Source organism: Parus major, chromosome 19 (genome assembly GCF_001522545.3).
Source record: "Parus major isolate Abel chromosome 19, Parus_major1.1, whole genome shotgun sequence".
NCBI lineage: Eukaryota > Metazoa > Chordata > Aves > Passeriformes > Paridae > Parus > Parus major.
Genome location: NC_031787.1, coordinates 7,571,562 through 7,598,783, shown reverse-complemented (window position 1 = coordinate 7,598,783; position 27,222 = coordinate 7,571,562). Strand labels below are relative to the sequence as shown.

The window sequence follows — 27,222 nt, the reverse complement described above, 5'->3', positions numbered from 1 at the left end:
ATGATCCCACTTTTCCTGGCATCCTTAAGTCAGTTGCTATAAAGTGAATTTTGAAGGTGCTGTAAAGCTGAATCAGGACCTCCTGGGGAAGTGGGAAGTGAGAAACACCCACTTGGACCATCCTAGGACAGGGCCACACTGCTGTGAAAACTCAAATGGTTCTTCCTAGATCCAGAGAAATCTGTTGGGTCAGGCAGGGGTTTGGGATGGAATGGTTTGGACTTCCACTGAAATGTGTCTTTCTTCCCTCTGTGTGTACCAGGTGGAATGGTCCATCCCAAATGACATTCGAGGTTTTATTACATCATAAATCAGAGCAAAGCATGTCCTTGCCATCAGTGCTCCAAAATGGGGTTTATTGAAGGAAGGAAAACCAAAAATTTGCTATAAAAATCCAGTTCTGGTCCTTCCTACTTAGGGCACGCTGTGACTCAACAACGTGAATTATCAGGAATTCCTCTGAAGTGTGCTTTATTTTGCATTATTTTGGGTTGATGTACCCACTTCCATTTTTTTTCTGGTTTTGTGGGAAGAAAAGTAAGAAAGAGTAAGGAAAATTTGCCTTTTAATTCATCCCCATTAGGGTGATGCCCTACAGGCACACCCTTCTAGTCACCTTTAGTGATTTCTGTAGCAGGAGCTCAGTGCCATTGTCAAGTGCAGAGATGCTGTTGTCACTCAAGGCAGTCAAAGACCTTGTGTGACTCTTTTTTTGAGGAGTTCTTGCTCATTCCTGAGAGTTTTGCTGCCAGCCACGAACGGGGAGCCACGGCTGCTGCTTCCTCTTTGCACTTGGAGCTGCTGCAGCCAACGTGAAGCTTGGGGAAGGGTGAATCCCCTGCCCTTTGAGTTCAGTCTGTGCTGAGGATGAGAGGGAGATGAGTTAAATGACCAAAAGCCTTAGGCTGGGACGTGCCAGCTGCGATCATTTTTTCACTCCATCATCTCACCTTGCCACGTCGCTCTGCCTTACCCAGCCGGCAGATGCCTGATGGATAACACAAGTGACAAGGGCAAAACCTCCTCGATGGATGCAGAGGGAAACTTCAGGGGCTGCTGGCTCCTGCCCAGCTGTGTCCTGCCTGGCTGCAGTGAAATCCTGCCTGGGATGGGCTTTGGGAGGAGATCAGACCTTGGTGCTGTGAGATCCCGAGTGCTCTGGCCAAGCTCCAGCAGCACACTTAAGCACACACTTAACTTTCAGCATATATACTCCCATTGAAGTCACTGGGGCTGTTTGCATGCTTAAAAGTAAGTATATGCTTAAGCTGGCTCAGAACCAGAGGTTTCAGTGCTTTGTAGGTCCAGCCCTTGCTGGAGCTCAGATAATTTGCTCGTGCAACTTGGCACACGCTTTTAATGAATTCAGAATCAGGCCAAAAAAATTTATCTTCCCTGACTTGGAAGGATTACAAGGAAACAAGTTTAAGGTTTTGTTGAGGCTTTATTACTTTCTAAACATAAAATTTCACATTTCTCTGTAGTCCTTAAAGAAACACATTTTTTTTAGTGTTCTTGGGGGCATCTAGAGACTTGGAGCGAGCAATTTCCAAAATGCTCAGAGCTGATGGAAGAGCACCTGGGATGTGCTGCCTGGCCAGGGCAGGAGTGGCTCTGCAGGTCTCATCCATGTTTTCACACCTTGTAGGAAGATGTGGCATTGCACTGGGTTGTCCTCAGGCAGATTTCATTGTGGTCACCTCAGTGAGTTACTTAAACCTGGATGTTCCAGCTCTTCCCCAGTGTAAATAAAATTCTATCACCCTGAAAACCCATTTTGTCTCAGTGCTTTGGGTGTATATTGTAACCTCTTCTCCATTCCCTGGTCTTGGTCACTCAGTTAAGAAGTTGCTGAATTTCCAAACCAATTCCTGAAGTTATTGGTGCTGTTTTAACCTTTTGGCTGCCCCAAACACAAACATTTCCATCGCTCTGGTTTAACACCTGAATCCATCTCATGCCAATTGTGAAATGTGTCAGATTACTTGAGGGGAAGCTGTGATCACTCTGCTCATCCTCTTGGATATAACCCTAATAAACTGAATGGTAACTCAGATTTGCTCACAAGTGGCAGAAGTTTGTTTCATCATTAGGAAGAAGCTCTTTCCTGTGAGGGTGGGCAGGCCCTGGCACAGGGTGCCCAGAGAAGCTCTGGCTGTCCCTGGATCCCTGGAGATGCTCAAGGCCAGGCTGGACAGGGCTTGGAGCAGCCTGGGATAGTGGAAGGTGTCCCTGACGATGACAGGATGGAACAGGATGGTCTGGAAGGTTCCTTCCAACCCAAACCATTCTGGAATTCTCGTGCTGCAGGAGCTGGGCACAAACCAGCAGGAGAAGTCACCCTGTGACCAATTCCCAAACACCCAGTGAGTGCCTGGTGTTTGCAAGTGAGATTTCTTTATCCCATGGCCAAGCAGTGATTAGACAGTAGCTTGGAACCAGCATGCACATTATCTCACAGTGAGGTAAGACAAATAAATTACAACTTGGAAGCCCCGAGTGGGATCAGTGATCCACCTTAGGAAAATATTTTGGTTTCTGTTTATAAGTCAGCTGGGTTGTGAAATGTTTCATCTGGGAAAGGTGATATGAGACCAGAGAAATATTTGCTCTTATAATGCAAAAAAATATTCCAGTTTCTCTCTTAACGGGTTGTTAGTGATATAAACCAAATTTCTTGTTTCTGGAGCCTCGGTGCTCAGCTGCTTCCCCACAGATGCTCTGCTCTGAACTCCCTCCTGGCTGACAAGAAACTGCCCATTATCTCCCCTTGTTTGTGAACACCTCTCAGGCTGCAAATCACTTAGAAAGAAGAAATGAGCCAAAGGCCAGCAGAACTGTGTGTCTCTGGCAGACTGGGCGTGCTGTGTGGAGGATGCTGAGGATCCTGGGGCAGGGTTTGGGCACAGAGCCACGTCCATCCCTGCTCTGCAGCTCCATCCAGCTGGGATTGGGATGGGGAAGCCTTCACTCCCCCTTTGCAGCAGGTTTCAAAGATCCAGTATCCCCAACATTCAGCTGCAGATAAATTGTACCCACAATGAACTTGGCCTTTCCACTCTCTGTTGCTGTTACAGAAGGAGTCTCCTGTTACAATTTGAGATATATTAATACATAGCACAGTTCCAATGTTTTTTCAACGCTAAGATATTTTTATTTTTTTTTAATTCAAATGAAACAATCAGAATTAAATTCCTTGGCTCACACAGTCACCACTAAGGCTCAAGCAAGATGACAAATCCATGCTCGTGTCTCAAAGTGAAACATAAGATCTCAGTTATCCCAAAAACCCCGATGAGTTGTCAGATCTTTCCTTACTTGTGGGTAAATATGAGCCTTTTCTAATCCATTATGTGTCCTTTGTACATGTGTATATAGATATGCATTTGCACATGCCACGAGATGGATAATAAGCAAGATAAATCTGTTTTTTTAAGGGAAGTAATATATTATTCCAGCCCCTGCAGTGGAATTGGCATATTTGTACCTCGTTAAGACAGGGTATGGCTGCAAACCTCTTCCCAAGAGCTCAGAAATGACTTGGCATATAAAGAAATAAGGATCATTATGTGGTGTCACAGAAATACCAGATGTATCCTTCCTGCATCTCACACAGCGTTTTCGCCACCGAAGCCAGCACAAAAGGCTTCAGCCTCCTAAAATCACCACTTTTATTTGGAGGAGAAGTCAAACAAAATAAAAGCTCATCTAAAAAAGCCTCCACTGAGATTTAATGGAATTCATTGTGTGTTTAAATTTCCTAGACATTGTTGAAAATCTCAATAATCATCTTATTGTAAGCTTAGCTAAGTCATAGATCTTCAGAGAGTGGGAAATTTTACTAGGAGAAAAAAAAAAAAAAGTTACTGGATTTTCTAATTTTAACCAGGACTGAGAATTATAAGTATGTGAATACCACAAGAAAACATTTCCAACCTTGCAAAAACTGGAAAGTGCTGAAGATCTTTTATGAATCCTTTTTTAATGAAATTTCCATACCTGGAGGTTGAAAGAACATCAGGTGAAGTTTTTTTTTTTGCTGTGCAGATTCATACCTGGTAACCCAGGCTTGTGCAGAGCCCTGGGTTCTTCAGGACACTCTGCTTTATGCCAGGATTAAATATAAAGAAATGTTAATCTCTAAGGGGGCTTGGGGCTGGTTGTAGCATTCCTGATTTTTTCCAGGCGCTCTGATTCTGTAAAGCGTTAAAATATGCACAAATCTTGCTGTTCAAGGGGGAGGGGGAAAGGTTCTTTTTGGAAATTAATTTTATTACAAAAGGCAGTTTTGCTTTCAAAATCACAATAGCATCCCGTTATACTGTAGATTCCATCTCTTTTTGCTTTTAGGCAGCTAAATAAAGAGCAGCCAGTATTGGAAAAAAACTCTCAGCTGATTTTCAAGTGCACTCTGCTCCTCAGGCTGTGGATGAGCTGCACCTTCTCTGTGGGTGCAACCTCTGGCAGCACCCACCTGTGCCCACCTGTGCCCCTTGTGTTGTTCTTTAAGGCAAGGTGACAAAGCCTTGTGCTTCTGGTACCACAAAATACAGCAAAATTCTGCTACCACAACATAAAGTTTACCCTGGTGACACCAAGCGCCTTTTGTTGTGTTTTCTCTTTTTGAAGGCCTGCTTTGGATGGCAGTCACATGCTGGCTCCAGTTTTTAAACCATGTTTTGTTTTTAAACTTGCACTAACCTCCATGTCTTGGGGAATCCAGGAGCTCAGCGAGGGCTGGAGGAGCCCTTGGCAGCGCTGGGGGGATTTGGGGGGCTCCGTTCAGCTCTTGGGGTCACAGGACCCCTGGTTTGGTGGCCAGGTGTGCTGGCAGCAGGAATCTGCAGTTGGATGGCATCTGACAGGCACTGGGAGCATTCAAGGCAAAGGCAGAGTTTAATAAATACACTTAATCATTTATGTTTTGACCTTAGCCCAGACTCGTAGTCAGACACAGAGAGCGGAGAGTTGGAAACGCACTTTGTCAAGGCTCCTCTGGCAAAGCAGGGCAGCCCCGCTCTGAGGAAAGGCAGATCCTTCAGAAAGGAGAGTAAAAGGTCAGCACTAATCCAAAAGGACAAGCAGTGTATGTCTGTGTGTATATTGGGTTTCACATATGAAATCCAGTCATGATAAATCTGATGGCTTTAGAAACATCTACTTTGATTAATGAAAACATAGTTCCCATAGACCGTGGGTTTCATACTTCAAAGTTCCCCTGGATTTAGGACCTTAGGTTTTGCTTATTCATATAACATGCAGGAAACTATTTTTAAATGAATAAGGGAGTATAAAAAAAAGATTTTTAAAAGGCAAATGTTTCAACATCGGTGGTACAGATAGGCTGGATAATAAGAAGCAAAATTAACAAACAACAGACATTTTATTATGCATTTTACAATAATGTTTACATTCTTTTCTCTATATTTGTTTTTCCTTGAAAAGATTTATGTATTTATAAAAATATCTCGCTGCTCCAGCTCTGAAAATTGCAGCCTTGCTCACATTTGAAAGCCTTCAAGGACGGCAGTGATGGCTCCTGAGCATCCCAAACCTCCTGAGCCCCTGGTTAACCCCTTGTGCAGGAGCGGAGGATCCGGAGTTTGCTGGGATGTGGGGAGGAGGAGGAGGAGGTTGGGATAGTCCCTAAGGACCTGCACCACGATCCTGGACATCACCAACACTGCCTGGGCCACTGTCCTGAGTTTGTGGCCACGTGGGCAGTGCTTGGACAACCTCATTCCCAAGCATCCATCCCTGGAGCTGCTGGGCACGGGCGCTCCTGAGGCTGCCCAGCTCCTCCCAGCAGCTGCAGGTCTGCCCCAAACTCATCTAGAAACCCTGACACAGAATAAACAGTGCTTTTGTTTACAAGTCTGTGGTGCTGAGGAGGGACGAGCAACTTCTCAGCCTCACTTAGCCAAGAGTTCAAAGGCATTTGGAAGTGTTGGTCGCCCTGGCTGAAGGCTCCATTAATTAAATGCACTCACAGGATACAGAGCTGGTGAGTAATGTCCTGTTTATAGCAGAACTGTGAGCGGTTCTGGAAAAAAAGAAACTCTGTGGGAGGGAAGATGACAGGGAGCAGAGTCACTCCAAAGGCTGTGGCTCCTGCCGTGGTTCCAAAGGCAATAATCAGCACTCACACCTTGTGTCCCTTGTTAGCTGGCTTGGTGTGGGAGAGCAGGGTGAGCCAGGCACAGGAGGGGATCAGCAGCACGTGCCATGAGCACAGACCCACCAGACCCAGGGCAGCTCAGGGGGATTTGTTTCTCCACACTCAAATAAAGAATTTGCCCGGATTCCCCTTCAGGTGCTCAGAGCGGCCGCTTTGTGGCATTCCCGCTGGAATCACAAAGTTATGGCACAAAGGGAATTGGCAGAGCCTGTAGGAAAGTTCATGTTTTGTGTTTAAATGAGGCATGTTGCAGTTGGACTCAGAGCTTTGGGTGAGGAGTTTCCATGCGCTGGTTCCCCGCACGCCCGCGGGGTTCTCGCTCGCGGCCGAGGCGCTGCTGGGCAGATCCCTGTGTCACCAGAGTCCCTTCAGAGCCCACTCCTGCTTCTGAAAAGGCTGAGAGGAGCAGGAGACGTGATGGGCAACCCTCCTCTCCCTCTTGGTTGAGCCTCAGGGTCTGACGTCACACAGGGTCAATACATCCCATTGATCAGGATGGATCTTTTATCAGTTCCAATCCCCAGGTCGTTTCCCCTCCTCTCCTCTCTGTAATTTTTGCTCACACTTATGTTGCAATATGCAAGGTGAGGCTCAAAACTGTCAAGCCCTTTAATAGAACCATTACTGTATTTTTGGAGAACGTTCTCTTTTTGATTTACTGTTCCTTAGAAGACAGGAAATGGAGCTACTTGATTTCATATTTTAAACAAAGCCATCCAGAGGTTTAATGAAAAAAATTTCCCTTGGCTTTTGAATTAAAGGGCTATGGTGAAAGATTTAGCTTGGCTATTTTGACTTAGAAAAATAACACACTAGAAGCATTAAAACATTTTGTAAAAATACTTTTTACTACTAGATTTTTTTTTTCAGAGAAGAAAAGGAGTTTCTCTGGTTTTCTCGCTCTTGGTTGGTGGGGCTGTGAAATGAAAGGACATTTCCAAGATTTAGGGTGGGTTTTCTTTTTCTTTCTTCTGTAGAATTTATTTTGCTTTTATATTAAAAGCCTTGAAACAATTTCAGTGCTGAAGACAAATCCTGTGTGCCTAAGAAAGGTAATTTGGAGTGAGTAATGACAGAAGCCTTTGCCATTAATAAAACGCAAGAAATGTTAAGCAGAAAGATGGGAACCTGATTCTGCTCCATCAGCAGTGGGAGAGAGAGAAAAGGGTGGTGCCCCTTGAGAGGCAAATGCCTGTGGAAAGAGAGAAGTAGGAGATTGATTTCAGGCAAAAATTAAAGTTCTATTAGGAAAATTCTGTGCATTAAGCAGAATTAGCTCTGAGCATTTGGGCTGGAATTGCAAAACAAAGCACTTTTGACCCATATGGTCGAGACAAGTGTCCTGTTTGTTCCATTTGGGTGCATTTGGGGTTCTGGCATGATGCTTGGACATCATTCAGGGAGGGTGATGATCTTCATTCCCACCCAGTTTCATCTTCAATAAATAAAGTAGAAGTGAGTATTCTGCAAGCTTCAAAGCACCGTGCAATAGGATGAAATATTGACACAATTTTAAGTCAGTAAGTCTGTGATTTAATGAGATTTCACCAGGATTTCACTAGTAATTGTTAGACTCACATAATGCCTACTTTGCTCACCCTTGAGTTGTTCCTAAATGAATTTGCTCCTTTTAGGTGGAACCTGTTCAGCCAAAGCTGGATCCGGGCCGGGGGGACAGAGGGAAGTCTGGGCTTCACACGTCAGGAGCTGATATTGGTGGCTGTCAGGAGGGTTTCAGCAGGCTGTCAGCCTGCCTCCCCTCAACCCTCAGTAATCCCTGGAATCAGCAGGAGCTTTCTCAGCCCCTTGGTTCTGTGGTTACGTTCTGGCTTTGGCGATTCTGAGGGCAGGACGCTCCTCCGAGGTTTATTTGTAAACTCCTCGCTGGCCGGCGATGGGGAATTTGATACTTTATCAAGTGAGATACTGGGATTGACAAGGGGAGAGCGAGGCAGCCAGAAGGAGAGATTACAATATAATAAATAGCAGAGATAGGGTGAGCTGCTATCAGTGGAAGTTTAATGCCATTAGCCCCTGTGCCGTTGGGAATGATGTATTTAGGGAATGATGTAGGAGGGCAAGGCACCCAAAGGCTCCTGGCAGCAAGCAGCCCATTGCCATGTCACACACTCCAGACTCACTTTCCAAGGTGTAAAAACACCCAGAACTTAATTCTGCCTTGAAAATAAGATTTAATTCTTTGATACATATGCTGCCTGCTGATGCACTGGCAAGAGGAACAGGAAGGTCCGTGACAATAAATCTTGTTTTTCCTGAAACAGTTTTGTTTTACATCAGAGAGGGACAGAGCCAGGGATTTACAGGAGGAAAGGCCATCCCCTTTCCTACCCCCATGTCCTGAATAACTTCAGTCACAGTCTGCATGTTCAGCTTTACCTGGAACCCATTTTATCAGTGTCTGTATTGAAATAAAGGGGAATTTGTGGCTTCCACTGCAGCACAGAGCAGATGATGGTGCAAGGACCTCCTCTGCCTGCTACAGGCAGAGTGATCACCCACGGGCTACAGTGGTGGCTGCTGAAACCAGCTGGATGTCTGGATATCAATGGTCTTGCCAGATGTGTGCTGCTACCACAGAGAAGGAGTGAAAAGGGAGGAAAGATAAAACTACAGCTGCCCCAGCCCTACAATTTACTTTTTTTTTTTACAAGCAAACTTTCAGTGCAGTTAATCCCTCTAACCTGCATTTGCATTAACACTTGCAGCCTCACACATTGCTGCTAAGAAGTTTTGGCAGCTCCTGGCCCTGATTGCAGAGGTAACACTGCACTTGTCTCCTTTGCTCTCACTCAAGGATCTCAGGAGCCAGAGCCCGACACTCCATGAAGTTTCTCCTTGTACACACAAGCAGGCATCTTGGCAGAGCTTCAAAAACCATTTGCCTTATTATTCATATGTCTGCTTATAGGAGCAGAAATGCTCCCATTTCTCACTTTTGGAATAAAGGCTGACACCAGGAAAGAGGAGATTTCTCATCTCTGGCGCAGCCCTGCAAACCTGTGGGAGCTCATGGTGTCCCTGCTGCTTCCCAGAGGTTTGGGAAGCAGGTTTTAAAGTCCCCCTGATTACTCTCAGGGTACATGAACAGCTCTGGTAATACCAACCAAAATCCTTGGGGTCTTGGAGAGGGGTTCTCAGGGCTGCATGAAACTGTAGATGGAAAACTTGGGGAAAAAAAGCTAAAAAAAAAAACCAAAACAAATTCTGCTTTTCCTCCTGCCTTCAGGAGAGCTGACATCATGAAAATGCTGTAGAGATTTAAACACCATCGAAATTATTTTGCCTTCTCCCTGCATTTTCTCAAACAAGCTTCAAGAACCTTCGCTTTAAAACAAATTAGTAGACTGGAGCAACCTTATAAATCCAGAGAGCCATTAAAAGTTGAAATATTTGGTCATTCCTCCTCTGGGTTTAAACTGGGATTCATCCAGAGTTCAAGTGCGTGTATCACACGAGAGCCACGGTCCCGTTTTGGAGAGGTCCATTTCAGCCTTGATGGTTTTCTAGTGCCAGGAATCCACTCCAGCCAGGCGAGTAGATAAATCAACCCCGATGAAATTCAGGAGCCAGGAGTCACCACTGCAGCCCATATAAATCCCTGAATGCCAGCCCTGGCGCTTTTGTCCGTGCCATTAGGGCTCAGAATTATCTGCCCCTCTTTGCTGATGTATGGATTAAGCGGCTGGCCGAGTGTTTACCAACGCTTATCACCCGCTACTTCGGACCTTATCAGAGGAAGGGCCGCCTGCCGTGGGGCTTGGTCTCTCACCCTTTCTATTACCACCTGTCAGTGGCAGGGAGTGTGCTGTGAGGCTGTACAGTCACAGACTACAAGTGTAGATAGTTTCTGACGGCTGATCAAAGGGGAAAACCAAAGGCCTGATAACAAGGACGTGTTTCATGTACTTTTAACTCTGAGAAACATTGGCATTTGCATTTTTTCCCCTCGGTAGGCTGGCAGAAACCAGGCACAATAAATGCTGCATATTCAGTTACCTAATAGTGGAGTAAATGGTATGTGCTTGAAGCAACAAAGCATAACTGTAATCTTGTTCCAAGTGGGAATGATTTAAGTAAGCCTTCGCAGAAGTCTTGCCGTATAATAAAGGAGAATAATTTTAATTTGTACTTTGAAGTGATCCTGAATTCAGAATCTAATCTTTGCATTCGGCAGAACATCATACCCTGCTGTGAATGAGGTAATAACTGCAAGTCAAGGAATTATTTGAAGGATCTTTTGTAGGTACGTGCGCTCCCTCACAAGAACCAGGGTTTCAGTAGGGGCTGCTGGTGAAGGAGCCTCTGTTAGAGCACATTTGACCTAAAACTTCCCAGTGCAGGAGGAGAGAAAACCCACAGAGATCCCAGACTGAGGGAAGGGATCTGTTTGTTCCTTCATCACACACAAGGCAGCTCTGCCTCTTCTTTGGTTCAAAGCAAGAAAGTGATTTTAGCTAAAATTTCTGCCCTTTAGCAAAGACAAAATGACTCTTCCCACTGTCCAGAATGAGGAGGGGGGTGAAACATCTCAGCAGCAGCCCAGTGGAAGAATAATTCAAAAATAATTCCTGGTTGTCTAACATAAAAATATATGCATGCCATTCATATTTGTGTTATTGTGCTGCTTTCCTGACTCCCACCAGTGTGAGACCAGAATTGGGTCTGTATTTTAATTTCACCTTTCTGATCACGGCTGCTTGGTCGAAGCTGGTTCATGCTTTGTGTTCTACCGTGCTGTGCTGGAAACACCGAGGTTTTCACTCATGTGCTGAAATCAGCATTTCAGGCACCCAAACCACACGGGAGGAGTTGGTGCCAGGGTGTCCCACACGTGTCCCATTTGTTTGTTGAAGGTGCCTTCGACCGGAGCGTGACCTTGCTGGAGGTGTGTGGGAGCTGGCCCGAGAACTTCGGTCTGCGCCACATGTCCTCCATGGAGCACAGCGAGGAGGGGCTGCGGGAGCGCCTGGCCGACGCGATGTGCGAATCCCCCAGCAGGGACATGGTGGGATCAGGAACAGGTACAAAGAAGAGGTGTGATCAGAGATCACGTACATCTCACCCAATGGTGATTTTTTATTTAATTTTTTTTTTTTTAAAGTTTCGCTTTTTCCTTTTCTCTGTACGCTTCTCTCTCTCTCTCTCTCTCTCTGATTAATTGACTTTGGTGGGGATCTCAGTGGGACGGAAGTCATTTATAAAAAGAAGTTAGTGGTAGATCACATAAACACAGCCTGAGATATTGGCACATGGAGCTTCCTTATCATCTAGCTGGGGCAAGGGCTCTCCTGCATCCCCTCCTGTGCAGATTGCTGCCCTTGCCCAGCCTGCTCCAAACAATGCCATAATCACACATATCCTCATTTTGTGTCCTGAATAGAGCCACTGTGAAGCTCTGGTTCTGTAATCCAAATTAATCCATCTTCATCAGTGTCCATTATATTGATAAATTGTATCATCTGTTTAACTAAATGGAATGGCACATCAGAGATTACGCTGTCAGAAGGGGCCCCGTGGTAGGAGATGCTCAGAAATTAAAGCGCGGTTACTGCGGGTTTATTGTCTCCGTTAATTGTGACCTGTTCCAAAAAACACCTCCAGTAAAAACACCTCAGAGTGATGGTGGCCCCTAACATCAGCTGCCAACTCACTTGTCACTCTCCTGGCAGCTTGCCTGGGAAGGCAAAAGGGGAGGAACCAGCAGGAAGGTGTGGGAATGCCAACCTATGGATCTTTCAGGAAGAGCAGGAGCTGTCTCTTCCTTTTGCCCTCATGTATCACTGGGGGTCTTGTGCTGCTCTGAGCTCTCCCTGCTCCTCAAGATCTCCCATCAGGGCTCATCCTGAGTTTGCTCACTGTGGAGCAGGAACCAAACTGCAGCAACTTCCCACAGCCTGGAGGAGGAGGAGGATGCAGAGGAGCAGGATTTTAGCCCCTGTCTGTAGGTACAGGCAGCAGTAACCAGGCTGAGCAGTGCAGAAACACCTCCATACCCCAGCTGGTCACCTTCCCAACTGCCCTTCCTCTCATTTCCATCTGGAGAGAGATGAAGTCAAAGGATGAGTTAGATTTGGAATTAACAGAAAGGCTTGGTTGAACACTAAGGGTGGGTCTGCTGGTCCAAATCCTCACCAGCTTTTTGCCATGGCCAAGGCACTTCATGAGTCCATGACTCCAGAGCTCCACCAGAGCAGTGAGGATAGAGATGCCTCACATTGCTGGTGTGGACTTTAATCAGCTCATGTCTGTAAAGGGCTGGGAAGGTGGAAAAAGCAGGCTGTGAAAATAGAGAAAGGCACATATTTCATCACTTACTGACCCAGGCTGTGATCAGTGTGAACTTTGGGAGGGTATCCACTGCTGATAATGGGTCAGCACCCCTCAGGCTGTGTGTGGAAGGGGAAAGGTGAGGGGAATACCTCCTCTGAAAGCTGAAGCCTTCCAGATGTGCCAGGTTAGGGTGACTGACTGCCCTGGAGACTTGACAGTGTATTATATTGTCAACCAAGAACTTTGTCAGAGACAGGGCTCTGTATTTTCCTTCCATTTTCACCAAACCCAGCTGATGGCAGCGAGTGCCAGCTTCTTTGGCATGAGGCTCTCAGTACTGCAGGTGTAAAGACAGAAAGGAGCTGTTTATAGAGATGGCATCACTGAGTTAATATTCATCCAAAGAGATTTGTCCCAGCCCTTGCTCCAGACCCATAAATCTCCCTAATGAGTGTAAGATAGATGCCATCTCAGAGCAGCGATTTTACACAGCAATAATGAGTAACATGAGCACTGACCCAACTCACCCCATCCCACCACCCTCCTCTCCCTGTCATTAACACTCTGTGTTGCCCTGCCTGTCATGGGTTTCTCTCCACCACTAACACACTTTATTCTCAGGATTTGGGCATGTGGTGACTCAGAGCAGCAGAGAAAACCTGGTGATAAGAGGGTGAACTCCTGTGCCCTTTCCACTTCCATCCCCTAACAGCTCTTGAGCTGTTCCTCTTTAGCAGACAGACAGAAAAAGTTCCCTCCTGCTCAGATGTACCTGGAGAGCTGCACTCAGCCAGGGAGTGGCCTGGAGCTGGCTGCCAGCACCATTCCTCAGCCTGGGGAGCGCAGGGAAGGGCTCACATCTGTCTGCTGCTTAACAAATGGGCAGAGATAAGTGTGGAGCTGCATTACCCTCACTTCAAAAAAGAGGTGTCTTTGTTGGCTCATATCAAGTAGGAGAGTTTTCACTTCCCCCAAACCCCTTACATCGTAACCAAGCTTGGCTGAACTGAATTATCTTTGAAAAAATTCAGTTTTCCTCATTGGGCTCTCTGCTGCCCACTCACCACAGTGAAATGACAGCAGAGTTCAGCAGAAAAGGACACTGGAGGTTTGCTTGTTTGTAGTTGATTTTTCTCTTGCTGCTTCTTTCAAAACCAGTGTTTATATTTCTGCATTGGACTCAAAATTGTGGAATTTATAATCCTTTAATAATCTTAAAATAACTTATTTTTATTTATTCATGCCTTTATGTTACGCATGTTTTAACCCCTCTTTGCACTCTGTGGATTCTCTTCAGTCCTTAAATAGATTCTGCAGAGGTTTGACAAAACTTCCAAAGCCTAACTCAAACTTCAGCCCAAATTAATGAACATTTCTAGCTGGGAATGTGAAGATTTGTCCTGTGCAGTGCTGGAGGCCAATGTGTGGACAAAAACTGGGCAGTGGGGTGGACAGTGAGACTTTGTCAAGTGCTCAACTGGTCCTGACATGCGCCTAATGGCAAGAGATAAATAGATTCTTTTAATGCCTTAACTGTTAGGGCATAGCTGACAGTGGGTTTATATAGAAATCAGGGCTGATAGGCTGCAGTGGTGTGGAGGAAGTGTGTGCTCGTGCTGCACAGACCACTTTGGGGAGCTGATATTCCCAGAATCTCTGTTTTGTGCCTGCCCCGCTGCATTGCAAAGCAGGGGTGGCAACACCAACCCTGCTTCTGGCTACTGGCAGAGGCAGAAATGCCCAAAGGTTGGTCATAGCACAAACATCAAACTGGAGGATGCTGAAAGCATCAGGAATAATCTGGAATTAGCAGGGAAGGGGGATTAAATGGGGCTTTTCCACCTCCACCTCCGTGCCAAGGGCTGTCGGACAGTGGGTGGGAGAAGAACCAGGTCTGGAAAAATGACTCCCCCAAAAATCTCCTTTCCTTCTGACCTAAATGATAACTCCAGTTGTCCAGCTAGTTGGCTTGATTGGGAAGCCAGCTTTTCCTCTTGTTTTCCAATTATTCAGACGACCCATGTCTATCTGAGGTGGAGTCTGCTGTACATAAGCTGTCAGCCCAGATACACATTTAATTCCAAGGAAGGCGTAAATTGGCAAAGATGCAAAAAGATGTTTTTGCTGTTTCAGTTTCTGTCAAACTCTCACTGGAAAGAAAAAATTACACAAGTCTAGACACAAATGTTAGTGGTCAGTGCCCTCTTTTGCTTGCAAAGCTTTGTTTTCAAGCAGCTACATTTGAATTTACATTTGCAAATTTAAAATATTTACATTTGCAGTGCAGTTCTTAAGTGTGTGCTGGAGCTTCATATTGCATTCCCCCCCAAAAAAAACTACCCTAGGACTATGATTTATGAAACTCTGCTTCCAGGAGAGAAATATCTCTGACAGGATTCCTCTCAAACTGGACAGGAAGAAATCACCAGCTCAGGCTAGAAATCTTTCTGTCCCAAAATACTGTAATTAGTAAATCCTCTGATTAACCTGTTCCTTCAGCAAGTATGTTTTTTAAACCTTCCAGTGCATTTTGATCACTTCTAGGCTTAATATTTGAAATCAGCCTATAACAGGGGAGCAACAGGATGTTTTTTGGAAAGCATCTTTCTTCCAAAACTCCTGCAAAGCTCCGAGTCAGCTCTCACCCGCGGGAAGCCGGTGGCACAGGGAGGTGCACCTCGGAGGAAACTGCCTGGATTCCTTCCAAATTTCATGAACAAACTCATAATGGGCTGAAGGAAGCTCGTATGTTGAAGCAAACTCTTTAACCTGATTAATGGGATGTAAGTAAGTGGAGCTAATTAGATGTGCTGCTAGGGAATGGCCTGTAGGAAACCCGGGATCGGGGCTCCAGGCACTTGGCATCCTGGTCCTCTGCCAAAACCTGAGCCTAACTTGGGTCAGGACACCTCTGAGCTTTGCACAGGGATGGCTTTGAAACCTTCCTGTGAAATTTAGGGTTTGGAGAAGGGAAGTCACACATTTCCTGGGGTGTCTGGCTGAGGTGGGAAGCAAAGGGAGGAGAGCAAACTGGTGGCTCCCATGCAAGGACCATCCTTCCTGGGGTTTTTTCCAGAGGAGAAAATACCTGTGCTCACAAGCTTTGTTCAAACATCAGCAGCCACCTGGACATAGATGTACCTGTATATTTAGTTTCAGGAACAGGATCAGCCCTTTAGACAGAGCTTTCAGTGGCACCTTCCCCTCCCTCCCTCTCTCCTTTCCTCCCTTCTTTCCTTCCTTTCTTCCTCTTTAATTTTTCTAAGACAATTTTCCCATTCTCTCTCCTCAGCTGTTTTTTATCCTAACTCAGACATGGGCTATGGATAAACAGAGCAAATTATTTTCCCCCTGAAGAGCAATTCTGCCAGGAGATTTCTGCATAGGTTCAGTGCAAAAGCAGCTTGGGCAGCAAACCCACTGGTGGATCAAATAACATCGATGCTAAAAGCAGCCTTTGAACTTTCAGAATATTCATCCCAGAGTCAGAGATTAAATTACCCCCTCCAATAAGTCTGGGAACTCAGTGCAGTCCTTCCTACAAAAGGTTTATTTCGATGGGCCTGGTTGAAAAGAAAGGAGAATTCAGGCTCTTTTAGGAGCCACCATTTCAGAAGTGCTGGGTGAGAGGAGCATTGGCCTTGCACACATTTTGGGATATCCCAGGGTGTCCCTGAGCAGCCCCATCCCACAGCCCTGGGCAGGTCTAACAAGGGCATTTTTAATTTCCCAGTAATTTCCCATGTCTCCAAATCCAATCTTGCCACCAGCCCTGGGAGGGTTTCCTGGTATTTCCTTCCAGGTCATACATTATTTGAGAGGGAGGGGGTGTGAATGATGAATATTGAACCATGTGAATAGTGAACCATATTATTATAGTGAACCATGAATATTTCTGATGTGAATTCAGGTTCATTGCTGTTTGTAGAGAAATTCTAAAAGGAACACTGAAGCCACAAGACAACTCTGACTTTCTGTCTTTTGATAACAAACTTGATCAACTGCATTTGCTTCTTATCAACTGTGGTGTGGGGAGATTCCTTTTCTTTTTCTTCTTATTAAATCAAGGCATTTTTTTAAGAAATATTTTATTTTTGATACAGACACAGCCGGTGAAGTAGCAGTAAAAAACATCACCACAAAGAGGCACATGGCTTTGAAATGTTTTGGTATGTAACATAACTGTATTGTTATCAGGTCTTAACTTTTGCACAAAGAGTATTTTCCCTTGTTCTAAAAGCAAACCCTCTCTCAGCTTTCCAAGGGCCACGTACCTTAACATGGCCGTGGGGGGACAAACCAAAAAATATCAAAGTGTCTCAAGTCATTTCACAAATAACATTGTTCTGTTGGTCTCCTTAAATGAACAGGAGTTTCTTTGATTTTTTTTGATTTTTTTTTTTAAGTCAAATTTAGGATTCTGCTGTTCAGAGCAGAGAGGTCACAAGGCCCTAATGTATTTAGCATTGACTGCCCTCTCTTGTAGTGCGTCTATTAGTCAGTAATTTGATTTGTACCTATTCATTTGCAGTCCCTGCAGGAGCTCTGAGCTGGCCCCAAGTATAATTGGTGCTGTCTCTATTTTTACATCATTAGATTAGCCCCGACTCCTGGCCACTTGTTGTCTGCGCTTGTCTGTCCATTTATACAACCTAATGTAACACAAAATTCATTACTGATCACATTACTTTCAACTCTGAAGCCAGCTTTGTGATAAACATTTTGTTAACCCTTCCCTGCCAGCACACAGACCTGGGGGATAAATGCACTTTCCCCTCAGCAGGAAAAATCAATATCATAATAAAAGAAAGTGCAGTCACATTCCTGGATTTGTCATTCCTCCCGGAGAAAGAAATGGGGAGGAACATATAGGAGATGACTAAATGGTGTCTGCATCCAGGCATCTCACTCTGCTCGATATGGAATGAGCTCAGCAGTGTCCTTTCCACTGGAATATAAAGAAGTGACACGAGATAGGGCCAGCACTCAATTTAAAACTTAATTTCTTACTCATTGTTCTGCAAGTGTTTTAGCTCTTCTGGTCAGGCCCTAATCAGGTTATGACATTATTGGAACTGGACATTTTTCTTCCAGTGCTTTGTCTCAAAAGCAGTGAACAGACACACAGTTCCCTTTTTCCTTGGAGATTTGCTGCTGTGTTGGGTGTTTTTGGTTTGCTCGGGGTTGTGGTTTTTCCTCCTAATGATTAAGCAAATTAACTGGAGCACTCCAGAATTTCACAGGAAAATTCAAAGCTCTGCCCTGTCTAGCTTGGCTTTGCTCACATTTGATTGTCTGCTGAGTTTCTCCTAAAGCTGTTTGCATCCCTGAGGCTTCTGCTGTTGATTCCAGGGGGAGCAAGAGGAGAGCCAGGGTAGGTATTCCAGCCAGGGCTGAGCATCCTCTCAGCTCTGCTTGCAGCATCCTGCCCAGGAGGTGATTCCCGCTACCCAAATATATTTTGGTGCACGCAAAAGCTGTTGGGTTTTTAACAAGTTTCCTAAATTCATCTTCTGTTTGCACAGCTTGGCTTGGAAAGCTGTTATTTTGGGTTTTCTAAATATTTAGAAATATTTCTCAGTGTTTATTAAATCTTGCCTTTAAAAGTCCGAGGCCTGAAGCCTGCCCCACACCGAGCGCTCCCACACTGGGAAGGGGGCAGGAGACAACAGGATTTTTCCATCTGTAATTCCTATAATTACCTTGTCATTCCTTTTAAGAGCCTTTCTATGGTGTTTTTGTGTAGGATATGACTTATGGCAAGCATATCTCTCTCAGAAAGTACAAGAGCCCTCGTCTCCCAGCATTTGAACCAGGACTGGTATTTTTACAGCTGTTTTGTGAGCCAAAACCTCTTGCAGCTGCTGAGGTGGTGGCAGAATAAAGACAAGACAGTTCCTGTCCCTCCTCCCAAGCCCAGCAGCCCCAGAGAGCCGTTGAGTATTTGCTGATTTTTGGGATGTGCAGCACAGGCCATCACAAAGCTCTCATAAACTATGCATTGCCCTCTCCAGGGGAGATGGGAGAGGAGGCTGTGCAATGGAAACCCATTTGTGCAATAAATTGTTAAGCAGTCAAACTGTTAAATGAACACTTATTAGAGAGGTAGGATGAAGTATGAGTCACCAAACAGCAAAATACACATTAACACAGCAAACCCTCTGCAGGAAATGGAAAGTCAAGAGCCAAGGCAATGCAAACATTCCAGTGTGAGCCAACCCTCTGGCCCTGCAGCTTCCAATCCTCCCAGCCCCTCTCCCACCACAGGATGTGCTCCTGGTGCTTTGGCACAGGTCCTTTGGGGAGCTCCAAAGTGCCAGCTCTGCCAGCTCCAGGTGCTTCTCCCTTTGGACGCTGTATCATTCCCTGTCCCTGCAGCTGTGCCCTCAGTTCCCATCACCCCTGCACCTTTCTCTAACAGAATATCACACCAAGAGTCACCTGATTTTCCCAATAATCCCACCTTGCTCTCCGTGCTGGAGTGTGAGAGCATCAGGCCTTGCTGGACAGTGATGCTGTTGGGTGTTTGATGTTCACAGTGTGCCTTAGGGGATATGGGCAGGCAGAAGGACAGGGCCAGGGAAAATGAGAAGCAAACCCAAAGGGATTCTGGCTGGGGAAGGATCTCAGTGGTCTCTGGAGGCTCCCTGGAGCACCCCCATGGGATCAGCTCTGGTGGCTGCCCCAGGGGGAAGGAGGGTTGTGGCCAGGTCCCTGGCAATGCTGGGAACACTTAGTCCTCCTTGAAGTATATATCCTAATTTGTGGTATGAAAAGATTAGCTTTCCTTCCATTCCTAGCCTGCTGTCTCCCCACCATGGATAATATATAAAACAGTAGACTTTTATTCATTAACATTTATGGGAAAATGTTAATATTAAACTGTAAGTGAAAAGCCCCATCTTATTGAATTCTTCTGCTGTGTTATTGGGAGCCTAATTTCATTTTGCATTTAAATAAAAACCAGATGACGTTCAGGACGGTCAGGCAAGCATTCTGTAAGTGAGAATTTATCTTGCTATCTGGGTAAACAATGTCTCATCATTTAACAGTTATTATAAATAATGGGGTTTTAAGCACTTTGCTGGGAGTTCATATTGGCTCCACACGGGTTGCACTAAGGGAGAGAGAATTTCAGTGACATCTTCCAGGCATCCGGTGAGGAGGAATCATATCCTGAGCTCGCTTCTCAAGCTGCACTTTTCATCCTCCTCTGGTTATTATTGCTCAATATTGTGTGCACCATCCACTGACCAAAAAAATGAAGAGGAAGGAAAATGACAAATTAGTTGGAAGTGTTTTGAAAATCAAGAAGCCCCTGTTTGAAGCTTAAACAGGGAATGTGTTCAGCCCCCTGCAGATGTTCATGCAGGTAGCTGAGCCTCCAAAAGGGAGATTCTTTCAGTAAAAATGGGGCTTTGTAAAAGTGGTGCCTTTGCAGAGAGTGAAAAAGATGTTGAGGCAAAACATAAGGACAAAAAGATCCTAAAGCCGCTTTTTTCTGTTTCTGCTGGTGCCCTCTGAAATGACATCACTGGTGGTTTTATGCTTGGGAATGTGTGAGGTAGCTTATAAAAAGAGTAAAAGCTGCCAAAATAGTAAATGGTTTTTCCCCTGCTCCTGTTGCTTCTATTCTGCTTTTCAGTGTTGTCCTTCCCTTGAGGGGCAGCACTTTGGTGCTCTCTGCCTTTGCTCCGTGTTCCTCAGACCCCTCCAAGGCATTTCCCAGCACAGGCAGGAGCAGCTTCCCTTCCATCTGCCCTGCATGCAGGGGAGGGGGGAATCAGCTCTCCATGCAGACAAGGAGCAGCTATCTGCTGTTGTGGAAAGATCCTGAATTTGGGAGCTCCTGATGCTGCTGGGAACGTGTCACCTCCCTGAGTCCACCTCAGGACATGAAGTGCCTGTTGCCTTTTTCTGTGTGACCCATTTTATACCATTTTCCAAAAAGCCCCAAACAACTAAAACACCCTCTTCTTCGTTTATTTATTTATTTAATCTATTTATTTGTTGTTCCCTTGGTCAGTGACTTTCTCAGTAACTGCCCAGCCCATGAGCTCTGTGTTTACACCAAAACTCGATGGTTTTGTGAAAGACAAAGGGTCAGTATCACTTCTCTGACTCTTTCCAAAAATATTTTTCTGGGAAGGCTTCAGGCAGGACCAGCCCTCCTGCCTCTGCTCCAGCTCAGTGGCATCACAGGGGATCCAGGAGCCAGAGGGGCTGGGGATGGAGAGCCCTGGGTGGGGTGAGTGGCATGGAAATGGTGGCATTTTCCTAAAAGGATTCCCTGTGTTGTGGAGGGTGCTTGGATGTGCTGCTGTGCTGGAATTCTCCTCAGGCAGAGCACAGCATTCCCAAGGATGGCATCTCCCATCTATTCCCACATGGCACAGCTCTTCCTGCTGGGTGCTCCCACCTTGTCAGGTGGAAATGACATTTGGAAGAACAAATCAAGAGACAAATTAACCTTGCAGCCTTCTTCCCTCATCTGCAGCCATGGAGGCAGCAGGTGAATTGTGCAGGGACAGATCCCTAATTTAAAATTTGGGGGTGTTTTTGGTGCTCTTCTCAGGGCTACTTTTATCCACAGCCTCTGGGGAAAGAATATTTTCATTATATCATGCCAGGACTGTGTTGTCTCTTTATCTTTTGGAAATGTGGCTGGTGACCCACCAAAATGTGAGCAAAAAGTCTGCAGAAGAGCACAACACAAGGCCAGGTGTGAACTTCACTGCCAGGTGCCCGAGTACCAGGCAGAATGATGATTTAAATTGCCTTTTCTGGGGGATGTGACCAGAGGAATGCCTTGGTTTGCCATTAGGTCTTTCAGATTTCACAGAGTTACCTTCCACCACCTCCTCCACCAGCTGCAGCTCACCCACACGTTTGTAAGAAGATGGAGTGTAATAGAATCAATGCTTGGAACAATATTTAAAATATGACTTCCAAAAAACAAAAACGTTGAATTTACTATTTCCAGCTGCCTCCTGGTTTCAGGAGCACAAATGTGAATTGCTGTGTTCAACAGCTCCGTTAACAAAGGGACAAATAAAGCTTTGAATGTCATTTTTATCAAGGCTCTTAGGTCTAACATCAGAATTTGGAGCTATATAAATAAGAGAGTGTATTAAGAGCCTCAAGCAGCCCTACAAGAGAGAGAGCCCACGAGACTGGGCTGTTGTTTTTCCAGGCTGGGTTAATACTCAGTCAAGGTAGAGCTGTGATTTTAAGGTAATGACTGCGAGCTCTGAGTGCTTTGTAAAATTAGGGCTGTGTTTACAAAGCTGGTCTGCTTGAAGCAGCCATGTCAACAGAATCTTTTAAAAAAATGGAGTGAATAGACTAAATAAACTGCATTTGGAGCTAGGATGATTTGGATGGGTTTGGAGCTCCTCAGTGACACTGAACTACTGCCAGGGAAGTGGGAGGAGGAGACAGGTCCTGATCTCCACCTGAGCTCTCCCAGCTCCAGAGCCTTGAACTGTTTAGATGAGCAGACAGGACTGAGCCTGTGGTGACATCATTTCGTGAGCTTCAACAAAACTCTCCTGATTTGGACCAGCTGAGCATCTGCTCCCCCCCAAACTTTTTAACTTTTCCTTTGAATCAAACCCAAATTCCAGTCTGGTCTAGCTTCCTCCTCAGCATCAATCAGCACCAAGGGAACAGCCCAGAGCCTCTCACTGGCCCAAAAGGCCACTTTGTGTCAGAAGTACTGGAAGTTGTGCCAGAATGAGTTTGCTTTGTAATCTTATACTTTTAAAATGAGCTCGGCAGTGTGTGTGTGTCAGGAGCACAGAGAGCACACGTGGGAGGGACACAGGGGCACACTGAGCACCAGGGCTCTCCTCCTTCCTGAGAGGCTTCAGGAGGCCAAATGCTCAGGTGGCATCACAGAGAGGATGGAATTAGGTCTTAATTAGGTCTGGAATTAGGATGGGAACCAAAATTTGGAGGGTTGGGTGTGAAATTCTCATGCAGAGTGTCAGCAGTCACTGCCCAGACCCTGAGGTCATCACCAGGTTTGTGGGTTTGAGCTTCAGGCAGCTTTTCTTTACCCAGTTTTTTTGCTGGAACTGTTTGGCTGAGCCTGAGGAGGGGGAGGAGGAGGAGGAGGAGGTGCTCAGATCCACACCTGTTCTGGATAGAAGATGTTCCAGGAATAGGAGCATTGCCCCCAGCATTTCTGAGCAATATCCCCAGAGTTCAGTGGGTGCAGGACGTGGTAGGTGTCACAAACATGCATTTTACTTTGAATTTGTAATTTCCTTCGTGGAGTAGAGGCTGACAGAGGGGTCAGTGTTGAGCAATCCAAAGCACTCCCATAACCCTGGGAATGAGAGACCAAACCCAGGAATTTTAATACAGTGTTTTCTCTGCAAATGCTTTTGGGCTGATATACACAGATGTGCTGCTTGCGTAACCAAAGATGCAAGATAGTTCTGCCTAAATGCATTAAAAACCTTGTCCACACACACTGGCTGGCACAGGAAATCATGTATTCCACATAGGGTATCTTACAGGAATTTGGAGTTAGCAGCATAGTGAAACTTTCAGGATGGAGTAAGAGAAAATTCCTTTAAACCCAAGCAACCATTGCTGCATATTCATTCAAAAACCTCATCATGTAAATCTTGCACAAGGAGTTGTAGGCTTGCAGGATGTGATGGGCCACAGAAATTATTTTCTATTTGACTCTCATAGCTTTTGAGACTTCACATGCTGGCAATTCGTCCTTCTGAAGAGCCATTTATATAGGAAAACATCCTAAACCTCTTTACAAAAATATACAGCTCTAGGAAACTTGAGATTATTTTTTAAAAGCACTGGAAGTCATTGTGAAAGTGCCTGTCTTGAAGAATATTCTCCCTCTAAATGCCAGTCCTTTATCTGGTGCACTTTTAACCTTCCATAAAATGCTCCGAGTCAAATCTGGCGAGATGCCAGAGTCTTGGGTCTCCTTCTCCATGGGCTGGAGTCACATGGAGCTGTCTGGGTGCTCTTTTTAAAGGAGTAAACAACCTGGATAGAAGTTCATACAGGAGAATGTTTTGTCCTTTTCTCACTGATTTCTTTGTGCCTGAAGCAGACCTGGACATTTCTGTAAGCTCAAGGTGTCCTCGCTGTTTTGTGAGTGTTAAATTGTTTGGCATATCCACAGTGAAATCAGGCACTAGAAATGAGATTTGGGCTCTCAGAGGGACTCTGATGTTCAGAAGGTTCTGTCTCCATTCCCCTGGTTCTCTCCTTCCTCCTGTACCTCCCCATCTCCTTGCTGGATCCTGCCACCTTTGTTCCAGGATGCCAAGTTTCATCTCCAAATGCACAGCATGAGTGGATTCAGCACTGGAGTTATCATAAGGTAATTTGACAAGAACTAATATTTTACATAGGCCACTGAATCCTGATTTCACAGGAGTTGCTCAGGCAGCATTTCCCAGTCTTCTTTACTTGCAAATTTAATGGAGGTGCTTTTGTGGCATCTCAACATCTTTCAGGTTGTGACAGGATGAGGCACAGTTTTAACACAGGAATTATTTTTAATGTTCATATTCCATCTTTTTTTTTTATTATTTCCTCATTTGAAAAGAGTTTGAAATCTCTTTTGTGAAATTGCTGAGTTTATAAAAAAGGGGAAAAGAAACATTTCTGAGAAGCAGGTCTGTTACAGCCACCCAGAGCATGGCAGGAATTTGGTGTCAGTGCAGGTGAACAGGCACAAGGCTTGGGGCAGAGAGCAGCTTTAATTGACTTTTAAACATTATCATAGTAAGCTGAAATTGTAATTGTGGCAATATATAAAATTGGGAACTGATTTTTTGCCCCTGCTCCCTTTGGAAAGGAGCAACACACATTTGCCCAGAATTCTCAGCCAACTCAAATCAAAACAAACTTGCAGAATTAAAATTTTTAATGAGGACTCGGTGTTTTCATTTCACTGCAATTTAATATTAAGGATTTTTATTCATCCAAATACCCAAAAGCTCAGGTTCCCCTGGGGGTGCAGTGCCCCCCTGTGCCCTCCCTGCCAGCAGGGCTGGAGCCCCTCGCTCCCAGCAGCCACCAAGGGTGCTGGAGATGGATTATAATTAAAGCTCCCTTGTTAGCACAACTGCATTTCATATTAAAAAAAAAAAAAAAAGGATGGGGGGTGGAAATCCTGGAGGAAAACCTCCAAGTGCAGTAGCAGTGGTGTCATTTCCAAGCACCCCGATATTTCCTCATCCCGGTGCCATCTCCGACCTCGCATCGGCTTTTGAGCCCTGCTCCACCTTGTGTGTCCCAGGCAGCAGCACCACTGATGCTCAGAGGGAATGTTTCCTGCAGAAATAATGCCAAAAGCAGCCGGCAGAGTTCGGGATGTTGTCTGAATCCTGAAAGATGGAGAGTTCCCGTGTGCAAGTGCGAGCTCCTGGGGGGAGCACATCCCCTCCCTTCAGCAGCAATCAGTGAAATTAAAATGTTTAACTCACCCATTCACTGGGGAGCGTTGTGTAAATTACAAACAGTTTAAGAGATCCTCAAGACTTCCATTGTGTTAATACAAATTGCCTTTTAGCGTTCCCTTTAAATAGGGCCCTTTTGAGTGAGAATCCAGATGGCAGAAGCTCCATAATTATTATTCATTACAGTTAATAAATAACACTCGGGAAGCCCCAGTCAGTTCTGCAAGTCCCCCGTGATGGGCATTGTGTCAGTGGAAGGGTGAAAAACTAATCCTTGCCACAGAATGTGTCAGGATTTCGGTCAAAGACAGGAGCTGTGGAGGGTCCTTATGTGTCCCTGCCCCAGATCATGGACCAGGCTGCCATTCCCAGAGATTCCGCAGGGAATCTCCTCCAAAAGGAAAGGGAATTGTCTTTGATTTTAAAAAGAGGCTTGAAATTTTGCCTTTTAGCTGTTTATTCAGAAGCCCCCGTGGATGGGGAGAGGTGGGTTTAGTGAGCAGCACCTCGTGTCTCTCCCTCACCCCTGGAAAATTCCTGTCCCACATCCTCGTTTTGGGAAGGGGCCGAGCACATTCCCACGTTTGTGGCCCCCTCGGCAGAGCCTGAAAAGTTCCCCAAAATAATTGCTGTGAATGACAGAAATGAAATCGAGGAGATTCGAGCTCTGCTGGCCATTACCCCACTTCCTGCATTCCTACTTGTTAATTGTCTAATTCCTAACGAGTCTTCGGGCGTCTGATGGACTTTCTGATGCGTGCTCACTCCGACGCTTCCTTCCCTCCCCTCCCTGGCCTCATCCCTCACCAGAGACCTTGTTCCTTTAAAAATGCCATCCTTAAAAATCAGAAATACTCAGCCCAGCAAAAGGAAAAGGGAACTTGACATTAGTTGAGCTTGAAAGGCTTGGTGCTGTGAAAAGTGACTGACGTGTGAAAAGAGGCTACAATTAGTTCTTTCCCCGAGCACTCTCCCATTCAGTCCAGGGTCACTCCTTCAGCGAGCTGCGGCTTTGAGGGTAATGTGTTGTGACAGTTTGAGATGATGAAGAATAATTCTTGTATTCAGAGTTGCTGCCGCTTCCCCGCTGCCCTGACACATCAGGCTGCTGTCATTGTATCAGTTATCCCGGGCAGCCCCTCCGTAGGTAAGAGGAAAGGGTCAGCTCTTCCAGCAAATGATTTGGGATATTTTGAAACTGTGCTTAAAGAGGGGAAGGCAAACAGGGAGAAAGGAAAAACCATTAGAAGAAATAATAATGCACTGGAGAGGGGATTTTTGAGTGGACATAAAGGAGATACCAGGGCTTCGAGTGGACCACTACAGGAGAGCACGGCTAAGAAAGGCAGCATAATTTATGAGTGTTCCGGGCAAAAGAGGGCTATATAGATTTTCTTCAGGCATTGAATTAATGTGCCCTATAAAATGGTTTCACATTTAGGCTTGGCAGGGCTTTGTACCTTGCTGGATTTGATGGGGCCCTTTGACAGTTCCTGGAGCTTTCTGGAATGGAGGGTGCAGCTGGACCTCGAGCAGCACCGCTCTCCCAGACCTGCACACCCCAGGCTGTCCCCAGAGCGGCTCCTTCTCTTCCTCCTCCTCTTCCTCCTCCTCCCTGCACCTTGGCAGCCAGCTCAGGGAGAGCAGCGTGGCTCGGGCAGAGGGCAGGACAGGCTGGCTGCAGCATGGCAGTCGGGAATATCGGCACAGAGAAACCTTTCCTGCAAGGTTTCCTTTCCAATTCCTGGCGGAACTGCAGGAGGGCAGCGATGCCAAGCAGGGGCAGCCAACATCTGCTGCCAGCTCCTCTGATGCCCCAACGCTGTCCCTGTGCTCCTGCAGGCTCCTCTGATGCCCCAACGCTGTCCCTGTGCTCCTGCAGGCACCGAGCTGGGCCATGACAGGGGATGGCTGCCCTGGGGTGGGCCGGGGGCTCAGGGTGGCCACTTGCCATCCCACACCAGCAGCCACGAGGATTTTCACTGCTGCTGCTGCTGCCTCCACCACGGTGGAAAGCGTGTGTGCCCTGAAAATCCTGTTACTCTGGGACCCTGGGTGATGCCAGCGGTGCCCATTACTGTTACTGTCAAAAGCGCAGGCAGGGCTGTTCCCAGCTCCCCTGAAGTGACTTTCTCCTCATGCCTTCAGCAGATGTTCCAACTCCTTCGTCTTTTTTTTCCTTTTTTTTTTTTTTTTTTTTTTTTAGGGCAGGCAGGACTTTGTGAGTCGTTTCCTCCGGGGACATGGGCAGGTTTTAGTATTTACGTTTCCAGTATTAGCATTTATTTGTATTTGTGTTTGTTT

The 27,222-nt window shown here is 45.8% G+C and overlaps 1 protein-coding gene across 10 annotated transcripts in view; it reads left to right on the top strand.

Moving 5' to 3' along the window:
• BCAS3 (BCAS3 microtubule associated cell migration factor) overlaps positions 1-27,222 on the top strand; it is a 300,061-nt gene that overhangs the window by 268,205 nt on the left and 4,634 nt on the right. For 5 of the 10 annotated variants that reach the window (XM_033518900.1, XM_015646438.3, XM_019008603.2 and 2 more), the window contains 2 exons: positions 11,053-11,220; positions 16,573-16,638. In XM_033518900.1, the coding sequence (XP_033374791.1) occupies positions 11,053-11,220; positions 16,573-16,638 (234 nt within the window). Of the gene's footprint in view, positions 1-11,052; positions 11,268-16,572; positions 16,639-27,222 lie in introns of all 10 variants that reach the window. The other 5 variants (XM_033518895.1, XM_033518896.1, XM_033518898.1 and 2 more) reach the window with 4 other exon arrangements.